The sequence below is a fragment of the Oncorhynchus mykiss genome, chromosome 12 (assembly GCF_057628025.1).
Source record: "Oncorhynchus mykiss isolate SJ-2025 chromosome 12, ASM5762802v1, whole genome shotgun sequence".
Taxonomy (NCBI): domain Eukaryota; kingdom Metazoa; phylum Chordata; class Actinopteri; order Salmoniformes; family Salmonidae; genus Oncorhynchus; species Oncorhynchus mykiss.
The window spans coordinates 77,600,141-77,611,860 of record NC_143033.1 but is presented as its reverse complement, the minus strand read 5'-3'; the positions used below and the strand labels follow the sequence as shown (position 1 = coordinate 77,611,860).

The 11,720-nt window shown below is 47.6% G+C and overlaps 1 protein-coding gene across 2 annotated transcripts in view; it reads left to right on the top strand.

The window, feature by feature from the left end:
• The window catches only part of olfm2a (olfactomedin 2a), a 99,869-nt gene extending 93,836 nt beyond the window's left edge, over positions 1 to 6,033 (top strand). For both annotated transcript variants that reach the window (XM_021625227.3, XM_036938395.2), the window contains exons 4-6: positions 494 to 713; positions 1,464 to 1,570; positions 4,808 to 6,033. In XM_021625227.3, coding sequence (XP_021480902.1) covers positions 494 to 713; positions 1,464 to 1,570; positions 4,808 to 5,482 — 1,002 coding nt within the window. In that variant the 3' untranslated portion in view covers positions 5,483 to 6,033. The remainder of the gene's footprint in view (positions 1 to 493; positions 714 to 1,463; positions 1,571 to 4,807) is intronic.
• Positions 6,034 to 11,720: the final 5,687 nt, after the last annotated feature.

Genomic DNA, 11,720 nt, shown 5'->3' with positions numbered 1-11,720 from the left:
CAAGGAGAAAACAGCCCCCCCTGTGGCAGACTAGGTTTATTGACGTGCCTGCTGCTCCTAATAGCCTCACAGCACAGGACTGCACTGATGTACCTTAGCAGGCTACCTCAGGCTACCTCTCCTCTCCTGCTGCCCCTTCATCGATACACCACTGGCCTATGAGAAATCAGCCCCACCACCTCCCTGACAGCAGATCAGTCATAGATGTGGAGCTGAGGCTAGGATAGGATAGATGATGTAGGTCCCCGGATGAGGAAGAATGCATTGGAGAATGAAACAATGGAGTCCAGGATAAACAGTGTGCATGAAAACACATTTGGGGATTTGTCATGAGAACGGCAATTAGCTCTGACATTGGAATGCAGTCAGTTACCATCACACACACAAATATGCCCTTCTGTTTGCTATGTGTGTGGCTTCTCTCTCACTCCTCTTTCTGAATCTAATCTTCCTCTTTGTCACCCCTCTCTCCCTCTCTCCATCCGACCTGTAGGAGTTGAAGGACAAGGTGACCCAGCTGCTCCCCCTACTGCCGGTGTTGGAGCAGTACAAGACGGACGCCCGTCAGATCAGCCGGGTGAGGGAGGAGGTGAGGAACCTGTCGCTGGTGCTCATGGCCATCCAGGAGGAGATGGGAGCCTACGACTACGAGGAGCTGAGACACAGAGTCCTGCTGCTGGAGACCAGGCTCCACTCCTGCATGCAGAAACTGGGTGAGGAGAGCGGAGGGGGGGGGGGGGGGGGTGGTGTGTGTGTATCTGTGGAGATCCATAAATATCCATAAAGGTAAAGATCCAGGATGACATTATACTGACAGAAAGATGCTGACATCCCAACAGCATTGAATGTCTCCTGGCTTGTCATGGACTACTCTACTATGACTGATTAGAGGTAGTCTTTGTGTACATAATATAATACTGTGAGGGCTATTCACATTGACGAGGCAATGTAAGGAAAACCTAATACAGATCATTTGGAATATGTTCAGACTAAACGTATTGGTTCACAACCTGCGATGCTGTTGGATTTAGAATAACGGACTTACTGTTTTTCTCTATGAAGAGTCAAGCAGTGCTCTCTGAAAACACTATTATAAACACCAGAGTTCATAGGTTGCCACCTTTCCACCAGAGTACTTTTACGATCAATTTAATCCAACACATTGATGACACACTATCACCAAGAGCAAGGTGACATGTAGCTACAGTAGCTGAGACGCAGGCGATTAATGGTCAACATTCTAGTGATGTTCATGTTCAGTACTAGAATTAAGCTGGATAAATGATCCAGTAATGGCCTAGAGACGCCCAGATAAATGATCATTCTCATGTAATATGTGGAGCCAAACTGATGATTTAACAGAAAAGGGGATTGCAGCTGAAATGTTGCCTTTAGCTGTACACGATGTGTGTGTGTGTGTGTGTGTGTGTGTGTGTGTGTGTGTGTGTGTGTGTGTGTCGCAGGCTGTGGGAAGTTGACTGGCGTCAGTAACCCCATCACCATCCGTGCGTCAGGGTCAAGATTCGGCTCCTGGATGACTGACACCATGATCCCTAGTTCAGACAACCGGGTAAGTTTTCCTCATGAACACCATGCACGAACACACATTGGTTTTACTACCCTTGTGGGGACCAAAACATTGATTCCCATTCAAAATCCTATTTACTCTAACTCCTAAACCTAACCCCAACCCTTAACCGAAACTTAACCCTTACCTTAACCCCTAACCCAAACCCTAAACCTAACCCCAACCCTTAACCGAAACTTAACCCTTACCTTAACCCCTAACCCAAACCCTAAAACTAAACCCAACCCTAACCCTTAACCGAAACTTAACCCTTACCTTAACCCAAAACCTAAACCTAACCCTAACCCTAATTATAACCCTAATTGTAACCCTAAACCTAATCCTTAAGCCTAAAAAAGCCCTTTTCCTTGTGGGGACCGGCAAAATGTCCCCACTCAGAATTGTCCTTGTTTTACTATCCTTGTGAGGTCTTCTGGTAACCAGAAGGATAGTAAAAACCAAACCACACACACACACACTGACCCTTGACCCTCAAAACAGAGTTTATCACATGGCTTAGACTACAGCTCCACAGGACCCTCACAGGGGGGTTGTATGATGTAATGCTACTTTGGTGACAGACTATTTTGCCTACAGTCTGTCAGACTCCTGAGTCACTGATGGATGTCAGCCCTCCCTCCCTCCCTCTCTCCCTCTCTCCCTCTCTCCCTCCTGTCCCATCCCGTCACAGCCACAGTACGCCTGCTGATTAATCATTCTGTCATGGGGGAAGAAATGAACGAGTTGTTTAAGCAGAAGTTTCTCCAATCACCTGGGTAATTACCAGCAGTGTGACTGCCAGCAGAGCAGCAGAGCAGCAGAGACTGAGACAAGGATGTGAGCTTGGACACAGATGATATAGTAATGGGTTTTCCTAAATGGAGATGACATGTGGTCGCACGTTAACAAGACCCTCTGGTGTAGAGAGGAGAGGAGAGGAGAGGAGAGGAGAGGAGAGGAGAGGAGAGGGGGTAGTAGTAGAGGAGAGGAGAGGAGAGGAGAGGAGAGGAGAGGAGAGGAGAGGAGGTACAGGGGGAGAGGAGAGGGGAGGACAGGGGGTAGTAGAAGAGAATAGGAGAGGAGAGGAGAGGAGATGAGGTACAGGGGGAGAGGAGAGGAGAGGAGGTACAGGGGGACAGGAGAGGAGAGGAGAGGAGCAGAGCGGAGGTACAGGGGGAGAGGAGGGGGAGGACAGGGGGTAGTAGAAGAGAAGAGGAGAGGAGGGGGGTGGTAGAAGGGAAGAGGAGAGGGGAGGAGAGGATGTGTGAATGGGGAGAGGAATGGAGGATAGAAGAAATGAGGGAAGATAGGGATGAGGAGAGGAGAGGAGAGGATAGACGTTTCGTTCAGTGGGGGGGAAATTAAGATGGCCTTTCTCATCTTAACACTGTCATCATGTTCCAGACTAAATAAATAGAATGTTGTGTTGTGTCGTACGCCATCGTCTCCCCCTTGCAGAATACTGTGTTTAATGATCACGTTGCTCACTGACATCACGTTAGAATTCATATCAGTCACTGATTCTATAGCCTATATACATCCAAGGAGTATCACATTAACGCCCATATCCATCACTGTGATCACATTTGGGAGCCGAAATGTCATTGGCTCATGAGAGTGAAATGTCATTTGCTCCATACTGCCTCCCAAATGCTACATGACAAAAAACCTCTCTCTCAGACATGCCTGTCTGCCTGTGCGTGTCCCAACTAGGGCTCAAGGAAAGCGCCTCCATGCTCTAGGGACTCGTTTAACAGTGAAAACGGGAAATAATACTTAATGCTCCATAATCTTCCCTCCTCCATAATTCAGCTGCTATTCCAGCACCACCCCGGCTCCTGTCCTCCCTCCCTCCCTCCGGGGATCAGCCTGAAAACTAGTGGATAGGACCTAAATCCTTGCCTGACACATTAAGAGCAAAAAGTACATATGTGAGCTGACTTTGGTTTAATTGAATCAATTAATAGTGGAGAGGCCAGGGGATGAGTGGAGATTGGGTCATGGAGGGGGCTGCTCTGTCAATGTCCTGATCCAGTCATTCTCAGTAGAGAGAGAAAAGACAGAAAGAGACGTTAACAGGATTGATTTTCTGTAAGTGTGGAGTGGAAAAGGGCAGAGAGCAGAGAGCAGTGTGGCTGGCTGGGCTGACTGCAGAGCAGAGAATACAAACAACTTCTTCACTCCCACACACACACACACAGTCTTGTACAGCTAACCTTGTGGGAACACACAATTCAGTCCCATTCAAAATCCTGTTTTCCCTAACCCTGACCGTACTCTTACCCTTCCCTAAACATAACCTTAATCCTAACCTTAACCCTAATCCAAAAACCTAACCTTAACCCTAACCCTAAACCTAATCCTAGCTCCTTAACCCTAAAACTAACCCTAGCTCCTAACCCTAACCCTAAAACTAACTCTAGCTCCTAACCCTAACCTTTAATGTAATTCTAAGCCTAATACTAATTCTAACCTTAACCCTAAACCTCCTAGAAATAACATTTGACCTTGTGGGGACAAAAAAAATGTCCCTAGTTGATCAAATTTTTGTTTGTTTATATTCTTGTGGGGAATACTGAATAGTTAAACATGTTCACACACACACACACACACACACACACACACACACACACACACACACACACACACACACACACACACACACAGGAGATCGATAGCACTGTACGCACTGCACGTACATCACACAAACACACGTACATGTACATGTACACACATGCACACACCTACACGCTTGTATGAACACACACACACTTAGCTCAGGGCACCGCCGTAGGCAGGTTATGCAGGAAGAAAGACCACACTGACACTCCACGCCTGAAGATCAGACACCTCTGATGTAATGGAGTACGACATTATCACTATGTTTACTTTTTCTCTCTCTCTCTCTCTCACTCACTCTCACTCTCACTCTCTCACTCTCTCACACTCACTCTCACACTCACTCTCACACTCACTCTCACACTCACACTCACACTCACACTCACTCTCACACTCACTCTCACTCTCACTCTCACACTCACTCTCACACTCACTCTCACACTCACTCTCACACTCACTCTCACACTCACTCTCACACTCACTCTCACACTCACTCTCACACTCACTCCCACACTCACTCTCGCACTCTCTCGCACTCTCTCGCACTCTCTCGCACTCTCTCTCTCTCTCTCTCTCTCTCTCTCTCTCTCTCTCTCTCTCTCTCTCTCTCTCTCTCTCTAGGTGTGGTCCATGGACGGCTACTTTAAAGGTCGTCGTGTCCTGGAGTACCGCACCCTAAACGACTTCATGAAAGGCCAGAACTTCGTTCAGCACCTGCTGCCCCACCCCTGGGCGGGGACCGGCCACGTGGTCTACAACGGCTCCCTGTACTACAACAAGTACCAGAGCAACATCATCATCAAGTACCACTTCAGGTCCCGCAGTGTTCTGGTGCAGCGCAGTCTCAGTGGGGCCGGCTACAACAACACCTTCCCCTACTCCTGGGGGGGTTCTTCAGACATCGACCTGATGGCAGACGAGAACGGCCTGTGGGCCGTCTACACCACCATCCCCAACGCCGGCAACATCGTCATCAGCCGCCTGGAGCCGCAGAGCCTGGAGGTGCTGCAGACGTGGGACACAGGGTTCCCCAAGCGCAGCGCCGGAGAGTCTTTCATGATCTGTAGCACGCTGTACGTCACCAACTCCCACCTGGCCGGGGCTAAGATCTACTTCGCCTACTACACCAACTCCTCTAGCTACGAGTACACAGACATCCCCTTCCATAACCAGTACTCCCACATCTCCATGATGGACTATAACCCCAGGGAGAGGGTGCTGTACACCTGGAACAACGGACACCAGGTGCTCTACAACGTCACTCTGTTCCAGGTCATTAAGACCGCTGGGGACTAGAGACACCAGGGGTGGCTGGTGTCATTTTACATCGGAGGACGGGCCTATTGTAATGTTTCGGAATGGAATGAATGGAACGATATCAAACAAACATTCCATTGATTCCATTCCAGTCATTGCTATGAGCCGTCCTCCGTTCACAAGCCTCCAGAGACACCCCGAGCTAGCCTGGTCTCGGGTCTGTTGTGCTGTCTTGACAACTCCTAGTGTGACATTGACCATATGTGTTGGAAAGATAGCACAGATCTGGGACCAGGCTAACACAGAGGCAGAGTCAGACCGAACACACAACAAAACTATAATGCTGTTATGGAGAGGGGGGAGGAGGGATGGGCAGGCAGACAGATGGACGGAAGGAGGCTTGGACTTTTTTAAAGCATTTCAATCTTCTTCATAGACTGCTGTTATTCATTCAGAAAAAATACACTCCGACAGCAAGGTCAGTAAATATATAGACTGGGCGAGACTTTCTGATTTCCTTTTCTGTGATGAGTAAGCATGGTTCTTTTTATTTGTGATGAGAAATAAATATCAACCTTTACCATTTAAAACGTTGTCCTTTATTGTGGCTCCTGCCTCTTGGGTAGAGTACGTCCACCAGTACTCTATTTATTGTGGCTCCTGCCTCTTGGCTAGAGTACGTCCACCAGTACTCTATTTATTGTGGCTCCTGCCTCTTGGGTAGAGTACGTCCACCAGTACTCTCTTTGAGAGCTGAAATAGCTCATTTTTAATTGATTTTCATTATGAAAGCTCCATGTCCTTCAATAATCATCCTAACGGGACAGAAGAAACAACACTCAAAATGCCATGTCCATCTTGAGCTCTCACTACCTGAAGATCTCAAAGTTTGAATACAGCCACAATGTTGTTGTTTCCAAGGTGATCTGCCCGTGAAAGAACAAGAGTGATCATAAACAGTATGGATGAAAAGGAAAGAGGTGTGAAGGGATTGGAGAGTGTGAGAGCGAGAGAGAGATGTGAAAATTGTAAAGATAAATGTGACAACATTAGCATTGAGGCAGAGAACTGAGCCCCCAGGCAACACTGACGCCTGTTGTTGTTTGCATTTGGCTCTCTCCATCTCTTTAAAAGTGCATAGCTCTTCTCCAGCCCCCACTGCACTACAATAGACAAACAGACACACTCAGTATGACACCACCTGCATAAACAGTGACCTTTTCACTGTGTTCCTGTTTATTCAATGACACATAAAACAAAACTACCAACACAATATTTTAAAAACCCCCTTGGCATTTCAGGTTTATCTCTGAAAGGCAGAGGAGTTTGGATAGAGACAATTTTCCTTTCATTTTATTCATTTATACAGGTTGAGACGAGATCAGATCTTTTTTTAGAAGAGACCCAGGAGAATAAAACAGGAGGATGAGGTGGTGAGGGGTAGCCCTGGGTTACCATGGTGATCTGATTCTCTGGAGGTGACCTTTCTATCGGTCAGCCTTCATGCTGTCCAGGACCCTGATGGGTTCACAGACAAGAGCAAGGCTGACATTTCACTAGCAGAAGGACGTATGGGAATGCAGGACAATACGAAAACTCAGACGATGAACACAAAACACAAAGGACCTGTCTCAATAGCTTTCCTTTCAGACTTCACGTAGACACAAATCAATCTAATTCAGCATGGAGGATAACACAGGCTGTATCTCCCACAGAGTATTGGTCTCTTAGAAAAATTAATGGAAAGAAAGAAAAACACTTTTATTACGGTATGGTTACTCCCAGCTGCGCTTGAAACGGCACTGTTCCCTAATAAAAGTGCACCCCATAGAGCTCTGGTCCAAAGTAGTGTACTTTATAGGCAATAGGGTGCCATTTTGGAAGCCCCCCCTGACGGACAGTCCACTAAGAGAGGCTGTGTTTCCTGACAAGGTCTAATTGTTCATCCATTTGAGGACACGTAGAGCTGTGATGAAACGGAGGAAATAATTGTGCGTGAAATGAGTTTGGGATCTTAACAGTTGCCCGTTTTAAATATGCATACACACACTCATACAGTAGAGCTATATTAACACACACCACAGGAGGTTGGTGGCACCTTAATTGGGGAGGACGGGCTCATAGTAATGGCTGGAACGGAATAATGGAAAGGTAATGAAACCTTCCATGTGTTTGATACCGTTCCATTTACGCCATTCCAGCTGTTATTATGAGCCGTCCTCCCCTCACCAGCCTTCTGTGACACATGTATTATACTCCTTTCTCTGTATATATCAATGATGTTGCTCTTGCTGCGGGCGATTCCCTGATCCACCTCTACGCAGACGACACCATTCTGTATACTTCCGGCCCTTCCTTGGACACTGTGCTATCTAACTTCCAAACGAGCTTCAATGCCATACAACACTCCTTCTTAAACGCTAGTAAAACCAAATGCATGCTTTTCAACCGCTCGCTGCCTGTACCCGCACGCCCGACTAGCATCACCACCCTGGATGGTTCCGACCTAGAATATGTGGACATCTATAAGTACCTAGGTGTCTGGCTAGACTGTAAACTCTCCTTCCAGACTCATATCAAACATCTCCAATCCAAAATTGATTCTAGAATTTGCTTTCTATTTCGCAACAAAGCCTCCTTCACTCACGCCACCAAACTTACCCTAGTAAAACTGACTATCCTACCGATCCTCGACTTCGGCGATGTCATCTACAAAATAGCTTCCAATACTCTACTCAGCAAACTAGATGCAGTTTATCACAGTGCCATCCGTTTTGTTACTAAAGCACCTTATACCACCCACAACTGCGACCTGTATTCTCTAGTCGGCTGGCCCTCGCTACATATTCGTCGGCAGACCCACTGGCTCCAGGTCATCTACAAGTCCATGCTAGGTAAAGCTCCGCCTTATCTCAGATCACTGGTCACGATGGCAACACCCACCCGTAGCACGCGCTCCAGCAGGTGTATCTCACTGATCATCCCTAAAGCCAACACCTCATTTGGCCGCCTTTCCTTCCAGTTCTCGGCTGCCCGTGACTGGAACGAATTGCAAAAATCGCTGAAGTTGGAAACTTTAACTCCCTCACCAACTTTAAACATCTGCTATCTGAGCAGCTAACCGATCGCTGCAGCTGTACATAGTCCATCGGTAAATGGCCCACCCAATTTACCTACCTCATCCCCATACTGTTTTTATTTATTTACTTTTCTGCTCTTTTGCACACAATGTATATTCTCTTTATAAAAAATATTTAAAAAATATCCACCCAAAGGAAATTCTAATATATATTATTTCACCCTTATCAGGCTTTATTAACAAACTTCTGCTTCAATTAGAGGATGTTGGTCCATTACATGTCTCTGTCCATTGGAAGCCTCAGGCAAGGATTCAGTCAATTTCAGATAGTGGATTTCCAGAAATGTGTTTGATCTGCATAGCAACATGTCCTGGATGGAGGGAGATGACGCTTGATTTAGAAACTGCCAGTCCATAGCGTTCGACTCATCAAAGTGATCCAGAGCACACAACCAGACTGACAATCTCTATAAGTGTCAACTCCCTCTATCCAGGACATGCTGCTGTGCAAATCAAACACTTCACACTTCTCAAAGAGATATCCTGAGAAATACACTATCTGCGATTGATTGGATCCTAGCATTAATGCAATCCAGGAAAATAGGTTTGAACCATGGAGTGGCATAGTAATAGTTCATTCACTCAGAGCTTAGCCTAGCTGCCTATAAGCATGCATGTCTACTCTGCTCTGCTCTGCATGCACTCGCTCTGATTGACTCATATAATAGTGTGAGACAGTGTGATGGAGAGGAGAGGGGCTGAGCTGAATGGGGAGAAGACAGAGAGAGAAACACTCTGGTCCCTGAGAGTTGTGAGAGCCTGTTCCCATCCCACCACCATATTAATCATGCATCTGTCTCGTGGAGGGGCAGAATAAGAAAAAGTCTATTATACATATAAAGCTGCCGTGTTGTTCGTCTGCAGCCGGAGCCGAGGCTGGAGCTGCAAAGATGCCCTGCTGTTAAATTAAGACTTACAGCGCTGTATGCAAGCTCCGACAGCTGCTTTATATCCGGCCAATTAAACCATCAGTTCTCTCCTCCCTGCTATACTGAACCGACGGCAGGCAGCAGGAGGGAGGTACACATAAACACAACACAGCTACACTGAAGCCATATTCCTTGTCTTAAGAGGGTCCTACAGTATCTTAATCACTCTGGATGAGCTCTCTCTCTCTCTCTCTGAAGGGGGGAGGGACTGTGGAGGTGGAGGTACAGAAGAGAGAGGGAGAGATGGAGAAAAGAAAGATGTCTCCTGAGAGACCCTCTCCTTTAACTGCTGTGTTTAATAGCGTTTTGGAGCAGCCATCGATCCTCCCAGCTCTAGAGTCTAATTAGGCTAGGATTTGTGAAGGGCAGTAAAGCTGTGGCAATATTCTGGGGCACAGCCATGGGTAATTTGGTTTTACACCTGTGATGTTTTGACATGGCACACTTCATTGAGGTAGTGAAGATTTAACATGAAATGTAGCTGATGGGGGTGGTGCCACGTGGACGCCCGCTCCCCCAATCACCTTCTGTATTTACGCTGTAGGTTAGTGGACAGGGCAGAGGGCTCGGCCGCACCGCGGAAGGAAGCAGCTGGGGTCAGGGCTAATGTTAGGGTTAGGGTAGAAAAAGGAGATATGGCCTGACAAGGCTCAAGACACGAAAAGGATGAAGGGCTCTATCAGTCTGTATCACGGAAGCATAACAAATGAGGAAACATAAATGTGAAGGTTATTTCCGAGTGAGCAGACATATGCCGTGTTTACCATGAATACAGTCTCCGCTAATGTGGGAACATTGCCTTTAAAATGTAATAATGGTGTAACGCTGAACTTTCGGGATACGGATTGAATAGAGCCCTTAATAAGTAGGGTTAGAGTTAGAGTTAGGGCTGAACCGGGGTCTGGACATGTAGCTAGGGTAGGGTCAGAGTTAGAGTTAAAGTTAGGGCTGAACCGGGGTCTGGACATGTAGCTAGGGTAGGGTCAGAGTTAGAGTTAGGGCTGAACCGGGGTCTGGACATGTAGCTAGGGTAGGGTTAGAGTTAGAGTTAGGGCTGAACCGGGGTCTGGACATGTAGCTAGGGTAGGGTCAGAGTTAGAGTTAGAGCTGAACCGGGGTCTGGACATGAAGCTAGGGTAGGGTTAGGGTTAGAGTTAGGGTTTAACTGGGGTGTGGACATGAAGCTGGGGTAGGGTTAGAGTTAGAGTTAGACTTAGAGTTAGGGCTGAACCGGGGTCTGGACATGTAGCTAGGGTAGGGTCAGAGTTAGAGTTAGAGTTAGAGTTAGGGCTGAACCGGGGTCTGGACATGTAGCTAGGGTAGGGTTAGAGTTAGAGTTAGGGCTGAACCGGGGTCTGGACATGAAGCTAGGGTAGGGTTAGAGTTAGAGTTAGACTTAGAGTTAGGGCTGAACCGGGGTCTGGACATGTAGCTAGGGTAGGGTTAGAGTTAGGGTTAGGGTTGAACCGGGGTGTGGACATGTAGCTAGGTTAGGGTTAGGGTTGAACCGGGGTGTGGACATGAAGCTGGGGTAGGGTTAGGGTTAGGGTTGAACCGGGGTGTGGACATGAAGCTGGGGTAGGGTTAGGGTTAGGGTTGAACCGGGGTGTGGACATGAAGCTGGGGTAGGGTTAGGGTTAGGGTTGAACCGGGGTGTGGACATGTAGCTAGGGTAGGGTTAGGGTTAGGGTTGAACCGGGGTGTGGACATGAAGCTGGGGTAGGGTTAGGGTTAGAGTTAGGGTTGAACCGGGGTGTGGACATGTAGCTAGGGTAGGGTTAGAGTTAGGGCTGAACCGGGGTCTGGACATGTAGCTAGGGTAGGGTCAGAGTTAGATTTAGAGTTAGAGTTAGGGTTGAACCGGGGTGTGGACATGAAGCTAGGGTAGGGTTAGGGTTAGAGTTAGGGTTTAACTGGGGTGTGGACATGTAGCTAGGGTAGGGTTAGGGTTAGGGTTGAACCGGGGTGTGGACATGAAGCTGGGGTAGGGTTAGGGTTAGGGTTGAACCGGGGTCTGGACATGAAGCTAGGGTAGGGTTAGAGTTAGAGTTAGGGCTGAACCGGGGTGTGGACATGTAGCTAGGGTAGGGTTAGAGTTAGATTTAGAGTTAGAGTTAGGGTTGAACCGGGGTGTGGACATGAAGCTAGGGTAGGGTTAGGGTTAGAGTTAGGGTTTAACTGGGGTGTGGACATGTAGCTAGGGTAGGGT